At 42.9% G+C, this 16,595-nt stretch overlaps 1 protein-coding gene across 1 annotated transcript in view; it reads right to left on the bottom strand.

The window, feature by feature from the left end:
* Window positions 1-16,329, bottom strand: part of rhd (Rh blood group, D antigen) — a 30,884-nt gene extending 14,555 nt beyond the window's left edge. Inside the window, exons 1-4 of the mRNA XM_085962648.1 lie at window positions 16,064-16,329; window positions 12,972-13,158; window positions 8,367-8,517; window positions 6,248-6,395 (exon numbers count right to left, since the gene is read on the bottom strand). Coding sequence (XP_085818774.1) covers window positions 6,248-6,395; window positions 8,367-8,517; window positions 12,972-13,158; window positions 16,064-16,205 — 628 coding nt within the window. The 5' untranslated portion in view covers window positions 16,206-16,329. The remainder of the gene's footprint in view (window positions 1-6,247; window positions 6,396-8,366; window positions 8,518-12,971; window positions 13,159-16,063) is intronic.
* Between the last annotated feature and the right edge of the window lie 266 nt (window positions 16,330-16,595).

A 16,595-nucleotide genomic window follows, 5' to 3' on the forward strand; every position in this document is an offset into this window, starting at 1 on the left:
CAAGGGAAATGTTAAACATCCCTGGCACAATTCAAAGGTTGGAGAGTTCTCTGGTGTCATGGCCAGCCTTCCTCCCTCAACCAATGCTGCCAAAAGCACATTATGACACATTTATGACATCTTGCTGTAAGGAAAATGGCTGCCGCATTTTATTAACCTTTCGGAACGAATATAAAACCTCGTAAGAATATAAGAAATAGGAGCAGGAGTAGGCCATTTGGCCCCTCGAGCCTGCTCCGCCATTCAATAAGATCATGGCTGATCTTCTACCTCATCTCCACTTTCCTGCACTATCCCCATATCCCTTGATTCCCTTAATATTCAAAAATCTATCAATCTCTGTCTTGAATATACTCAACGACTGAGCCTCCACAGCCCTCTGGGGTAGAGAATTCCAAAGGTTCACCACCCTCTGAGTGAAGAACTTTCTCCTCATCTCAGTCCTAAATGACCGACCCCTTATTCTGAGACTGTGACCCCTGGTTCTGGACTCCCCAGCCAGGGGAAACATCCTCCCTGCATCTACCCTGTCAAGCCCTGTAAGAATTTTGTATGTTTCAATGAGAACACCTCTCATTCTTCTAAATTCTAGAGAATACAGGCCTAGTCTACTCAATCTCTCCTCATAGGACAATCTCCCCATCCCAGGAATCAGTCTGGTTAACCTTCGTTGCACTCCCTCTATGGCAAGTATATCCTTCCTTAGGTAAGGAGACCAAAGCTGTACACAATACTCCAGGTGTGGTCTCACCAGGGCGTATATAACTGCAGTAAGATGTCTTTACTCTCAAATCCTTTTGTAATAAAGGCCAACATACCATTTGCTTTCCTAATTGCTTGCTGTATCTGCATGTTAACTTTCAGTGATTTGTGTACAAGGACACCCAGGTCCCTCTGAACACCAACATTTCCCAATCAATTCAATTCAATTCAAATCGCTTTATTGGCATGATAAGGTACATCTTATGTTGCCAAAGCATCGAAAAACATTTATGGTTGAACACATAAACGCAGATCTATTCATACAGTGTATAAACAGATATATCCCTGAGTGTATAAATATACATTCGTATAATTTGTATATACTCTTTTCTTAGGTTTACTGGTTGTCCCTCTGTTTATGGCAAGCTGTAACATAGTGTGCCGCTAAGGTTACAGAATTTCTCTGTTCCCCTAGTAGGTATGGCAGTTTTTGGTCGTCATTCAAATTTCTGAATTCAGGGCATATTTTTGTGAATTTTTGGTCGAAATTCTCCCTGATGCCCTGACATTTTCCACAAGCTGTGAGGAAGTGCCTCTCTGTTTCCACCACTCCCTGACTGCAGTGAGAGCATATCCTGTCCTCTCTTGGCAGCCGGGTCTGTCTGTGTCTGCCTTTTTCGATGGCCAGGCTATGTTCACTAAGTCTGTACCTTGTCAAGGTTTTTCTCAGTTTGCTATCCTTTACCATGGTCAGGTATTCAGCCATGTTGTACTGTCTGTTTAGGGCCAAGTAGCAATTGAGTTTGTTTTGGGTTTTTGTTGTTTCTGCCCAATATGACAGGTATTTTTCCTTTTGCTTAGTGACAATTGTGTTGGGTCGAATTCTCTGTGCTACGATGTCACTGTCCTGGGGCTGGTTATTGTTAGTAGTGTTAGTAGTTAATTCACTGAGTCCCAGGACTAGTTGACTGAGGGTATTCTTCTTTATGGTCTTCTCTTGGCATTTCAGGGCTTCGTAATGATAGCAGTGGGGGTTGCTCATTTTTAGGTGTTTCCAAAATTTGGTGGCTCTTTTTTGGATAGTAATTATTAATGGATATTGGCCTAGTTCTGCCCTGCATGCATTGTTTACGGTTTTCCTTTGAGTCCGGAGGATACCTTTACAGAATTCTGCATGTAGGATCTCAATTGGGTGTTTGTCCCATTTTGCAAATTCTTGTTGTGTTAGCGATCCCCACACCTCACTGCCATAGAGTGCAATTGGTTCAATTACTGATTTAAAAATTTTGAGCCAAATGCTAATTGGGATTTCTATTTGGATTGATTTTTTAATGGCATAGAAAGCCCTTCTAGCTTTCTCTTTCAGTTCATTCACAGCCAGATGAAAATTTCCCGTAGAGCTGATTTTTAAGTCCAAGTATGTGTAGTTAGTGGTTTGTTCAATTTTAGTTGTTCCTAGTGTGAAATTTATTCTGGGTCCCTGATGTCTGGATCTTTGCCGGAACACAAGGACTTTGGTTTTTGGGGGGTTTATTGTCAGGGCCCAGGTCTGACAGAATGACTCCAGCAGATCCAGGTTCTGCTGTAGACCCTCCTTAGTTGGTGACAGCAGAACCAGGTCATCTGCATAGAGGAGGAATTTAACCTTGGATTCATATAGGGTGAGGCCGGGTGCTTTAGATTGTTCAAGTAGCTTTTCTATTTTTCCTACTAAAATAGATAACTTCACATTTCTCCACATTATATTCCATTTGCCATGTTCTTGCCCATTCACTTAGCTTGTCTATATCCCCTTGAAGCCTCCTTGCATCCTCTTCACAATTTACATTTCCAGCTTTGTATCATCAGCAAACTTGGATATATTACATTTGGTCCCCTGATCCAAATCATTGATGTAGATTGTGAATAGCTGAGGCCCAAGCACTGATCCTTGCGGTGCCCCACTAATTACAGCCTGCCAACCCGAAAATGACCTGTTTATTCCTACTGTCTGTTTTCTGTCCGTTAACCAATCCTCAATCTATGCTGGTATATTACCCCCAATCCCATGAGCCCTAATTTTGTTTAATAACCTCTTGTGTGGCATCTTATCAAATGCCTTCTGAAAATCCAAATACACCACATGCACTAGCTCCCCGCTCCCCCTCATCTATTCTGCTAATTACAACCTCAAAAAACTCTAACAGGTTTGTCAAACACAATTTCCCTTTCATAATTCCGTGTTGACTCTGCCCAATCCTATTATTACTTTCTAAGTGTTCTGTTACCACGTCCTTAATAATAGATTCTAGCATTTTCCCTACTACTGATGTCAGGCTAACTGGTCTGTAGTTCCCCGTTTTCTCTCTCCCTCCTTTCTTAAATAGTGGGGTTACATTTGCTACCTTCCAATCTGCAGGAACCATTCTAGAATCTATGGAATTTTGGAAAATGACAACCAATACATCCACTATCTCTATAGCTCATCCTGCTATCCATTGTCTGCACTCTTTACACAATAAAAGCTGATTATGGTTTTTATCACCTCATTTGCCACTTTTAAGAGTGTTTAGAAATGTTTTCCAATTGTGACAATTTGCCCAGAGCGTGGTATGTCAGGAACTCCATAATTCGGTTTTCTTACAGCTTAAAATTGTAAACACGCTATTGTGGTTGTAGACATACTTGCTGTGTTGCAATGTATAATGATGAGTCTTTCAAACTGCAGTCTGTAGGACATGATCTGATTTAGAATAAAACATTTTTTTCAAGAATGATGCCCAAATCTTTTAACAATGGAAACAGTAAGTCATCTATGACAAAAATGCTTTATGAATACTAGTTGATCCCCCATGATATTGGGACAAAAATAAAAAATAAGACTTGCATTTATATAGCACCTTTCACGACCACTGGACATCTCAAAGCCAATGAAGTACTTTTTGAAGTAAATAAAATAAATACTAATGTAATGTTCAGGTGAAAGGGGTTTAGAGGGTTGGGGGGGGAAATAATTGGGCCTGGGTTTGCAGACATAATTGGGTCCACATCTTAAAGTCATACATCTGTCCTTTGATACAAGACAGAGGTACTACAGCACCACCACTGGTGGGAGGGTATAATTGCAGCGAGACAAGTTTACATAGGCAGTTTCCATTAGAAATGTAGATAAAGTGGAAGCGGGGGGGGGGGGGTCAGATTTTAACTGTTGGATAGCCGACCAACTGAGCTTGACAGCCGGCTAGCTGATAGTGCCAGTGGGAGGCCCGGTCCATTATTAATATATATGCAGTGGCTTGCGGGTGCCAATGGGCATCCTGATGCAGTTTGCCAGCTCTGGGCCAGTGCAATATCGGGCAGTCCACAGGCTGACCCACCTGGGAAATGGGTAAGTTTGGGACTGAGGTGGGGAGGGGTATTGCGATCATGGTGGGGAGCCAGGGTTGGCAGTGGCCCATGTTATTCTTGTGGAGCCCGGGAAAGCATTCCTGCTCCTCCTGGCACCACAAAAATAATTTCAATACTTTTCTAACTGTCTCACCAGGTGTTACTGAGCGGAGCATCCATGCCACACACTCCACGCAGTAGGCTGTTAAACTGGCATCAAGGTTCTACGTATGTCACAGGACTCCAATTTACAGGGATTAATGAGGCTCCTGCCTGATTTAGGTGGGTGCTTCAGCGGGAGGCACCGGGAAAAATGACGGCGGAAAGCAGGAAAGGAGCGGTCAGCCACCCACTGCACTACCACCCACTTTCCACCAGGTGGAGGGAGTTAAAATCTCCCCCAGAAAATTATAATGGTAAAAATTGGCTCAAGATTGAATATATTATAGATTAGATTTGCACTTTTGTAACTACTCCTGATATTTGCATTTTACGCTTCTTAATGGATTTCCTGGACAGTTTCTGAATTATCAGTTTGATTAGAGGTTTCTTGAAAAATTGTCTTTGAAATGGTCTTGAGTGTCAGCAGTGGCTCAGCGGGTAGCTCGCTCGCCTCTGAGTCTGAAGGTTGAGGGTTCAAGTCCCACTCCAGAGACTTGAGCACAAAAATCTAGGCTGACACTCCAGTGCAGTGCTGAGGGAGTGCTGCACTGTCGGAGGTGCCGTCTTTCGGATGAGACGTTAAATCGAGGCCCTGTCTGCTCTCTCAGGTGGATGCAAAAGATCCCATGGCACTATTTCGAAGAAGAGCAGGGGAGTTCTCCTCGGTGTTCTGGGCCAATATTTATCCCTCAATCAACATCACTAAAAAAACAGATTATCTGGTCATTATCACATTGCTGAGCGCAAATTGGCTGCTGTGTTTCCTACATTACAACAGTGACTACACTTCAAAAAGTACTTCATTGGCTGTAAAGCACTTTGGGACATCTGGTGGTCGTGAAAGACGCTATAGAAATGCAAGTCTTTTTGTCTTTCTAAACACTTCACGAAAAGTTTCAGATCTATTATTATGGCATTGAGTTCATGTATAATTTTAATGATACTGCTGCTTTTCTGGAACACTTTACTGAGATTTTCCTTTTCTATATTTTGAAAAATAATTAGAAACTCACATAAGCAAACAAAAATCGGACGTGATTAGATGGGTGAGACTGGACCACGTGGTCCTAAAATCCTACTGATGCACAGTATCCTTTTGAGTGGCCTACGGGCAGAGAGTGGGACCTGACCCAGCCTGGGACCTGACCCGGCCTGGGACCTGACCCGGCCTGGGACTGACCCGGCCTGCGACCTGACCCGGCCTGGGACCTGACCCGGCCTGCGACCTGACCCGGCCTGGGACTGACCCGGCCTGCGACCTGACCCGGCCTGGGACCTGACCCGGCCTGGGACCTGACCCGGCCTGCGACCTGACCCGGCCTGCGACCTGACCCGGCCTGCGACCTGACCCGGCCTGGGACTGACCCGGCCTGCGACCTGACCCGGTCTGCGACCTGACCTGGCCTGGGACTGACCCGGCCTGCGACCTGACCTGGCCTGGGACTGACCCGGCCTGCGACCTGACCCGGCCTGCGACCTGACCCGGCCTGGGACTGACCCAGCCTGGGACCTGACCCGGCCTGGGACTGACCCGGCCTGTGACCTGACCCGGCCTGGGACTGACCCAGCCTGGGACCTGACCCGGCCTGGGACTGACCCGGCCTGTGACCTGACCCGGCCTGGGACTGACCCAGCCTGGGACCTGACCCGGCCTGGGACTGACCCGGTCTGCGACCTGACCCGGCCTGGGACTGACCCAGCCTGGGACCTGACCCGGCCTGGGACTGACCCGGCCTGTGACCTGACCCGGCCTGCGACCTGACACATTTTGGTTCCTTTCTCATCGCACCTTGTCATTACACTAATTTCTGAAGCATTTCAGGTGGTTTGGGGGCAACATAAGGTGCATGTTAGAAACCCTGGGAGTTGTTACATATCCTGCACATATAGGTGCTAACTGGGATGAGGCAGCTGAGGCAAGTGACAGAGCAGTGAGAAAACCTAGACCTTAAAATAGCTGATGGGTGCCCAAGAATACATCTTTGAATTCCAAAGAGGGGCTTAAATCGATACATACCAATCATAGAAAAGAGGTCAGATATCCAGAATGATCCTTCCTTTTCATGGCCGTTTTGCAGCCCTGGTCGATAGAGAATCCATGAAACTATCAGTCCAAAAATAGCTCCAAAAAGATGCAGATACATGCCACTAGTTTTACGGTCAACCTGTAATGGAAGAGCACAAGAGCTTAAATCTGCCTGCATTGCAGTGAAATCATGAATTAATATTTTGAACATTATTTTTCTTATTCTAAGTTGATCCACAGCAGTACTACGAATCGCGCTAGCCCCCCTTCCAGCCTCCCCCAGGGCTTACCTGAGGGTCATGGCCGACAGGCTGCCAGCCCAAATTGGAGCAGTACATAGGAACAGGAGAAGGCCATTCAGCCCCTCAAGCCTGTTTCACCATTCAATTAGATCATGGCTGATCTGTACTCCAACTATTCGCCCTTGCTTCATATCCCTTGACATCCTAACCTGACAAAGCTCTATCTATCTCAGTCTTGTAAATTTTATTGAGCCAGCATTCACAGCCTTTCGGGGGAAGAGAGTGCCAGATTTCCTCTACCCTTTGTGTGAAAAAGTGCCTCCTGATTTCACTCCTACATGGCCTAATTTTAATATTTTAATATCCACGCCTTTGTTACCTCTAGATTTGACTATTCCAATGCACTCCTGGCGGGCCTCCCACGTTCTACCCTGTGTAAACTTGAGGTCATCCAATACTCAGCTGCCCGTGTCCTAACTCACACCAAGTCCTGTTCACCCATCACCCCTGTGCTCGCTGACCTACATTGGCTCCCGGTTAAGCAACGCTTAGATTAAAAAATTCTCATCCTTGTTTTCAAATCCCTCCATGGCCTCGCCCCTCCCTATCTCTGTAATCTCCTCCAGCCCCACAACCCCCCGAGATAGCTGCGCTCCTCTAATTCTGGCCTCTTGAGCATCTCTGATTTTTAATCGCTCAACCTTTGGTGGCCGTGTCTTCAGCTGCCTAGGCCCTAAGCTCTGAAATTCCCTCCCTAAACCTCTCCGCCTCTCTACCTCTCTCTCCTCCTTTAAGACGCTCCTTAAAACCTACCTCTTTGACCAAGCTTTTGGTCAGCTGCCCTAATTTCTCCTTATGTGGCTCAATGTCAAATTTTATTTTATAACGCTTCTGTGAAGCGCCTTGGGACATTTTACTACATTAAAGGCGCTATATAAATAAATGTTGTTGTTGTTGTTGATTATGCCTTCCTGTTCTGAATTCCCCCACCAGAGGAAATCATTTCTCTGAGTCTACCCTATCGGATCCCTTATTGTTTAAAACACCTTGATTAGATCATCTCTCAGGCTTGCTGGAATTATTAAAATGAGACCTGAGGCCCAGCTTCAGGTGAGCCTCCAGCCTCCAGCTTCTGGTACACACTTTGTGCGTGCCGACTGTACTTCACCTGAAAATGGGCCTAAACCAATTTCTAGGCCTAGATTTTTTGATGCAAAATGATTTCCTTAGTTAGCACTCAACTGTAGAACCTGACTGATTGTTTAGTGGGCAAACACACTGCCCGATGTGGTAGTGGGCCACACTGACAAGAAAGGCCCCTGAATCAGTTGATTCCAGCTGGGTAGCCAGTGGGGAACTATCGAATGGGGGACATCAGCGATGGTTCCTGCTCCTGACCACTTTTCCATGCTCTTTGTCTGAAACAGTTCAGGTAAGGGCAGATTTTGAGCTCAACTGTGATGCCCCAAGAGTCAATCAGCCTGCCAATGCTCACTGTCTGAACTCGCACATGAAGTATGGTCACTTAGATGAAGTATCGAATGGATGAACCACAGGATGAATTTAAAATGGTGAGGTGTAAGGGGAGAAAACCAGAAAAAACAATTGGAAAGTATATTAGTCTGTGGATAATATCACAATCCATGCATTTGTGAGTACTTATATGGAAATGAATTCATACTCCCTGTTATCGCCTTTAGAGAAATAGTACCAGAACGATGGTAGATATAAGAAAAAGCTGACATAGCATTTTTAGGAGCGCTTATAATAGACATATTTTGCCCTCCTAATTTTTCACTTGAATGTGATTAATCTCCACATCAAAAAATTCCCAAATACAATTTTTCCCTTCCCTCTTGTTTGCTTACCTCTAGCAAAAATTTCAGGAGCCATTTATTAACAATGAAGCATGTCACCTCCAAAATGGTCATCAGGAGTAACTGCACAGGACTGGTGTTTCCTAGGACTGCTCCCATTGAGACCAGTGCAGATACTGCACTAAGGTCCGCATGGATTATACTAAAAACAACAAGAAGTCCTGTTAGTTATGATAAGCAATCATAAGAATGAACCAAATTCAAATGGAACCAGTTGGGGATAACATGAAATGTGGTATCAGAGCCTTGGGAAATGTACCTGTAGAAATTAAACACTGTAAATATGCAGGCAGCCATTTAATATCAGATTTAACTATCAGTTTCATTTTTTTAGGCTGCAGTTACATGCTTTTGCATCAGTGTGGAGCAGTTTCTTATGCACATCTATGCAAACATTGGCAGCATAATTCAGGTGCTCATCTGATACCAAGCACACTCAAGCGAAGTGGTGTGATACTTCCTTACATCGCTTCTAGTTTGTATCAGCTGTGGTATAACTCCAGTCCAGTGTGATGCTGCATTTCAAAGGTGCTTGAATAGTGCCTGGGATCTCAGACAGATGCAATATAACAAGGGTCTGGAGACCGTCCATAACAGGTGGCAGATACCACTCTCAGACATCAAGTGGCAGACATCACTCCCAGACAGCTGCAGTACAAATGCCAAGTCAATTTTTTTCAACTTTTTCCCTATCTTTTTAAGGAAAGATAACATCAGTAAAATGATGATCACTCATAAAATATGGAATTATTGTTCTTACTTTCTGACCACCAACATTAAGACCACCGTTATATTAACAGTCAATGGTAGTGAGATTAGCATTTCAAAGCTGCAGTTTGACTTGTTTTTTTAGGACCCTTGTTCAGAGCTAATTCTGCCCCTAATAACAACAGCAACCACAACCAACTGGGATTATTTTTACTTTTGTGAAATCCTGTTGTTTGTGGTGTATAACAAGGTGAATTTACTTCTTCGCGGAACAGTTTATTGAAACAAAACCAAAAAAAAAATCATATAGATATCGAGAGAAAATCAGAAAAAAAGAAATGTATAATATGCAATATAAAGCTTCACATATTTGGGAACGCAGATAAACGTGACCATTGGATATCCCACAGTCTAAGACCAAGGTCCAATATGTAAATAGTTCTTTCTGATATATGTCCAATTTATCCCCAAAAGTACAGACTAAACTGTAGCCCCCTCGCCACACCTGGTAGAATTCAGCTGTCAATTCCACAATGACTAGACAGGCACTGAAAGGGAGCAGCGCCACAAGGCTATGTCTAGTCTGACCGCTGTAATCCCCTACATTGTATGCATCCTTTGATCTCCCGCCATGTACAACATTCCTTTTAAATTCTCTGCACAGACATCCAACTCTGATTAAGTTTTGCCATTCTGCTTAAAACTTAAAATTGCAGTATTCCAATTTACCAAGCTTCAACGGCAGGCTTGAGACTCTTCCAACTACAGTACAAAGGATTCACTTGTAGGCTACCAGATTTAGTCACGTGTTTCTGGTTGAGACCACAGATTGCTGTTATACTGTTTTTTACTATACGCAGGTATAGGTTTAGCAGGAACACAAACGCAAATCAGCCCAAAGGAATAATGCAATTTCTCTCAGAAGTTCTGGCACTTTTATAGAAGTGTATTAATTTTTACACTTTATACCTAAGCAGCCATAACTATTCCAATTCCTAGCTTTGCACATGCTGATTTCTTACTGCTCATATTATACCTCAATTATTCTTTTTATTTTTGTCTCTATATTTATTTCTATTTTCCTCTCTTGTTCTCCTTCCACTAAACATGACTACCTGACCTAAATTTTGTAAATGACCTGCTGCTCGTGCTTTGCCTACAATGATTTTGAACTGTCTACTATTGTAATATATACAGGAGCAGTGAGGGCTGATTCATCCCCTGCTTTTCTTTCCTTGCTTGTGGGGAAATGCCATAACTCTACTCAGCTCCTCCTCGGACATCCCGATGGATTATAATGGAGAGCAAAACCACATCACACTACTGTGTGGAGCCATGCATCTGAGCTCTATGAACATCACCACCTACAAGTTCCCCTCCAAGCCACACACCATCCTGACTTGGACCTGTATCGCCGATCCTTCACTGTCGCTGGGCCAAAATCCTGGAACTCCCTTCCTAACAGCATTGTGGGTGTACCTACACCGTATGGACTGCAGCGGTTCAAGAAGGCGGCTCACCACCATCTTCTCAAGGGCAATTAGGGATGGGCACTAAATGCAGGCCTAGCCAGCGACGCCCACATCCCATCAATGAATTAAAAAAAAACAACCATAGGTAATGATAAATGGCATCAGTCCATATTGTCGAATTAGTGGTTTATGAAGAAGGGTGAGGGATGATGGTTTGTTACATAAATTCTCCCATGTTAGCCATCATGATTTCTTGATCACAGCCCAGAGTGCGATAGCAGAAGAAACAACTCTGCTGATCAGGGTGCAGCTAATGAGTTAAACCAAGTCCTGTGAGCCAAACATGAAGTTTAGAAGAATGAGAGGGGATCTCATTGAAACTTATAAAATTCTAACAGGACCAAATAGACTGGATGCAGGAAGGATGTTCCCAATGGCCGGGGAGTCCAGAACCAGGGGTCACAGTCTAAGGATAAGGGATAAGCCATTTAGGACAGAGATGAGGAGGAATTACTTCACCCAGAGAGTAGTAAACCTGTGGAATTCTCTACCACAGAAGGCAGTGGAGGCCAATTCATTAAATATATTCAAGAAGGAGTTAGATATATTTCTTAAGGCTAAAGGGATCAAGGGATATGGGGAGAAGGCAGGGACAGGGTACTGAATTTGGATGATCAGCCATGATCTCATTGAATGGCGGAGCAGGCTCGAGGGGCCAAATGGCCTACGCCTGCTCCTATCTTCTATGTTTCTATGTTTCTAAACTGCTCTTCTGCTGCAAGTTTAAAGCATTCAGCATTCGGTCCTTACTAACAGCTTTGCTTTACAAACCAAATAAGCAGTAATGGGGAGCTGTGGCCTAGAAATTCAGTTGGGCGCTGCAAGCTTTGCGCCCAGTTGGCGCCTAAAGAGGGTTTCTGCGCCAGTATAAGAGGTTGCGCTGATATTCAGCGCTGTGGTAATGGCGGCGGTAGCCGGTAGCGCTGCGCCGACACCGATGACGTCATCGGTGTGCGCAGTGCCCCGGTACCGCCCCGCTTCCGGCCCAAACCCCATATTTAGTTGCGGCCGCCTCTTCTGCAGCGGCCGCAAACAACGTTCGTGAAACGGGGCCATACTGCTGCGCTACTGGGGCGCTTTAAGGTGGAGGTGCGGCCGGCCGCTTTTTCGGCGGCCGCCTGCCCGCACCTCCCTCCCCGGCCTCCTCCACCACCCGGGGCTGATTCCCGTGAGTCCGGCACTTCTCCGTGGTGCTGGGCTCATTTGCTGCCAGAATCCAGCGGCGATCTCACGGCTGCCGGCAGCTCCTCCTTAAGAGAAGGAGGAGGCCTGCAGTACCCCAGCCTGCCGCACCGCATCGGCAGCGGCAGCTGGAGCGCTGAAATTCACTTTCAACGCCCCAAGCGGAGGCGGGCACACCCTGGAACAGTGCCCGGTTCCGAATTGGGGCGCTAAAAGTGAATTTCTGGCGGTCGCAACGGGCTCCGCGCGCAGCGCTAACTTTTGGGCGTTAGCCTGCTGGCGGGGCCTAACTGAATTTCTAGGCCTATATGTCTAATTGGATGAACTATCATGGATGCAACAACGTTATGTGCAGTGCCATTGCCTCAGCAGGAAGTTGAATGATTTACTATTCCAATGCTCTCTACCTTGGAGTTGGCTAAAATTAAAAAGCAAAAGCATCCTAACTGTGACAAGTGAAGTTTAGTGGCAGGCAGTTTTGGAACTTGAATTTAAAATATGAGAGTCTATACAAATGCAATCGCTACGTTTATAGATCACATGATCTCTTCTTTTAAAAAACTAATTATGTAGGTTAATTGCAATCATACTAAAAAGTGAAGCTACTATACTCTATCCTCACACATCATACAGAACACATACTCTCAGTGGTACAACAGCTTGTTCCCAGTGTATTACACAATTGCCCATAAAGATCAACTTGCAAGAGGAGGAACTATTCAAGGCATTTTAATAAGGATTCTATTGTACTTCAGTCTCTGTTGATCCAGCATACGACTCTTTTCAAAAGCGGCAATCATAAATATCTCATTAAACCTAGCATCTGTCAAGGTCTCAAGTAAGCATTTCCTGGTTAGCAATGGCCCCTCAAGTACCAACCTAGATTTATAGTCCTGTCTCGCTTAAGTACAGTTGATCTCCTAGGAATGCAAAGGCCTGGTGAAAGGAAACTCAAAGCTGTAGGGAGCTCTGGGAAAGATGAGGTACTGTACTTCTCTCCAAAATTGCTGCACTCTCAGGTAATCCCACAACAGGCACAATTATTTACTATTTCAATATATTTCACTTTGGGCATCAGCTAAAACTATTAACACAGGATTAATAAAGGTATCTGCATTCTATACAGCCTAGTGAGTTTAAGGTCATTTCTAATGAGGTATAAAGAAACTGTTACCTGCTCAGGCTTATTCGTATCTTTGAGTCCTCAAAGTCAAAGAGCAACCCTTCTAGGAGTGTGGCCCACTGAAGTGCAAAGGCTGCAAGGAGCAGAGTAAAGGCAATGCCGCTGTGCCCATATCTCCTGAGGAATGTTGCCAGGAAGCCAAAGCCGACAAAGACCATTGTATTGACATCTTGAAATACTATTGTTGAAAATAAAGGTAAAAGAGAGTGCAGTCAAAACTGAAACTTTAATCATTGGGAGAGAATTAAATCATAATCTAAAATGATACATGGCTTTATTGGTTGTGTTCCAATATTACTCCACTTCCACTATAGTAATTACGATTTGTCTTTGAAACAACTTCAATTAATTGTAATTTTGTTTCAAAGCCAGCTATAAATCTGCACTTTCGCTATAGGTTTCCTACAGTACAACAGGAACTGCCCTTCAAAATTGGTTGTAAATTTGGGACGTCCTGAGGTCGTAAAAGGTGCTATATAACCACAAGTGCTTTCTTTATAGGGGTGTAGTAACCAAAATTTACTTTAACGCCTGGCTATATACAGTTCCCAGGTTTCACTACAAAAGTGGATGGCGGTAAATGGCGCTACTAAAATCGGTACCAGTATATACAGTATCTGTATTTTATTGTGACTTGAACGTACTGCAAGCCCCAATGTTAATTGTTGCAATGGTAAATAATTTGAGTTGTTAATCCTCCCCGATCCTGTGGATCAGGTGGATATTGAAGATCCAATGCCACTATTTGAAGTAGAGTAGAGAGTTCTCCCAGCGTCCTGGTCAACATTCTTCCCTCAACCAACACTATCAAAACAAACTCACTCATCACGTTGTTGGATCTTGTTTGTGCAAATTGGCTGTTGTGTTTGCCTGCATGTGAAGTGCTCTGAGATGCTTCCAAGAAATGTGACTTGGTGCTATGTAACTGCGAATCTTTAATAGTAATAATGTGAAACAATGTAAATATCAACATTCAATGGGGCGGTAACCATATGGATGAAAAATATTATTTGCATGTATCTTCTGACAAAATTAATACTTTTTTCACGGTTTCTAATTTTTTCTGTACTGTGTTTCTTAGTTTAAAATCGAAATTAAGATAAATAGAATTCCAAATTGACTTTTAAAAAGAGACCGTTAATGGTTTCTCTTATCAGCATTGTCAAAGTTTAACGCCCAGTTATTTTGACACTGGAATTAGTGGTTTGGTCTTATCATATCTTAGGAGTTACTGCTGTGAACTACTGATGTTTATAGCCTCGCCCAAACATGTTGCATCAGAAGAACAGCCAAAACACGGCACTCGAAAGTCTCCATTTACATCCTATGTTGTAAGACACTTTCACAAGCGTGCTTTAACTTTGTTGCTTCCGGCCCCTGGTAACAAGATATACTCCTGCAGGTGAACAACATTTAAAACTTTTCACAAAATTGTTTTAAAGTAAGGTTGTAATGTACAGCAAATTATGCATCAACAAGCAAAACAAACCCACCAAACTGCTAACATTTGGGTTTTGGACATCATTTAATTTTTAAAAAAAGATACAAGCACATTAAATCCTGTTTTAATTTCCATAATTTTTCCCCATCATATTTGAAATATAACAGGGGGAAATTCCACATTCCACAGTGACCTGGCTTGTCAGTGACATGTTGCCACATAGAACACATCATACAACATATATTTTAACTTAAATTTACTGGACAATACAACTTAGTTGAACTATATTGTTTTGGTTCCTGGGTTTTGCCCTATTGTAGTTAACCTTTGAGTTCCAGTTTATAAATAATTCTAGTAACTAAAAATCACTACTGACTCTATTTAATAATATATACATTTCTTTTTTACTTTGATAAAACTGAAGGTGATTAAATAATTAATGCACGGAAACATCGCAAGGCACTTCACAAATGTAACATTTTAATTCACAAATTAACAGTATATCAGTTTAAAATGTACTTTTCCTTATTTATTAATATTGTGAATTGAGAATTATTGTTAGACTGGGATATATGGCTCTACTTTTTAATATAACATTCAATGTTAGACACATAAAGAAAAAACAGCAATGTGGTGATGCAGGAAGTATTGCTCCAGTGAGCTGTGCAAGCTAACAAATAAAAACACAGTTTCCACCTATAATACAGCACACGACAAATTCATGACTTTCGCCGTACATTAGGGGAAGACTGATGATGGGTTATTCCCCATAGCAAATAGGGAGACATTGGAGGGTGAGCCACTCGTGCCCCCTTGATACACCACTTACCGAACGTCAGTCAAGTGTGAAGTGCAGAGAAACCTAACAGCAGGGGGAAGATAACTTAAAAGTGAAGGGGGAAGGGATTAGGTGGAAATAGAAATATGCAGAAAATTACATTTTGTTAATGTTATCATAAAAATAAGCTTGGGACATCAGTGCATTAATCACCCTAATGAGTGGCACCCTCTACAGACAATTCCGGAATTCAGGAAATGTCGATCTCGATCTTTGCATCTGCAATTTGTTGCCTTCAGCCTGGGACTATAATTTTCCTTCATCCACTAATGCCAATGAAAAAGTGGTCATGTGTATCAAACGGGGAACACCATTTTACACTCACAATTACTTTTTTTTGTCCTCGCCAACATGAACTGATTCCTTTAATTATTCCTGTATTTCTGATGTAAACATCCCAGTCTATACAAAATTTACAGTTGTTCTTGACTCTGTTTACTATATGTTTTGCAATAATTTTACAAATGCACCTACAGATGCAGAGAACAATTTCGTTATTGAGTTTCTATTATACAAGGCCCAATAAAATGAGCTACATGTATTGAAAGTCTGTTAGTGGTTAAATGATGGTGGAAAACTAAATGTTAGAGCCCTGTCTTCTGACTTCTGGCAACTAAATCCAAAGCTAACCTGGACAGACTTGTTGAAGGTTTCCTATGTCTGTCGGTTATGAAAGCTCCTGTGTGAAGTAAGTCTGGTTAGTCACAAGCCGTTCCCCAGTGGAAAGGATTTAACAGCATTAATCTAAAAAAGCACACACTTAACATTTTAAATGCTACGGGAAATAGTTTTATGCACACTTACCTGGGTATGTGGCGGTGTAATTTCTTGGACTATCTTTACGGTAATCAGCAAATAATACAAATGACACTATTATTGTACATTGTAAAATCAGAGCCAGCAGAGGAAAGCTAATTCTGATGCTTGGAGCTAGCTTCTGAGACATTATGATTTTTCTAAATATTTTGGGAACTTTCTCCTACCAATTAAATATGTCAATAAAATGAATAAGTATAAAGTCCTCGGGAGTATTTGTCAGTTTCCTTTTACCCAGTCACAAGCAAAAAGCTGCTGTTAGATAAATTATATTGGACACGCCTATATCTTCAAGGGGCAGTGACTTAATAGGATGCACAGTTATCCAGACACACTCGTCCAATCAACTTCCCCTTTAAGAGCTTTATCAAATTATGGTTAACATTTATTGTCCTCTTTAATATCTCCTTGGCACAAACTTATATTTAGGCTTGGATATTGACTTTAATCTACATTTGTTGCTCCATTTTATGAAGTGTAATAATCACCATTATCCGTGTGCCAATTATCCATCTTCCTG

Source organism: Somniosus microcephalus, chromosome 20 (assembly GCF_052327205.1).
Source record: "Somniosus microcephalus isolate GS21.2 chromosome 20, FLI_Smic_1.0, whole genome shotgun sequence".
NCBI classification, from domain to species: Eukaryota; Metazoa; Chordata; class Chondrichthyes; order Squaliformes; family Somniosidae; genus Somniosus; species Somniosus microcephalus.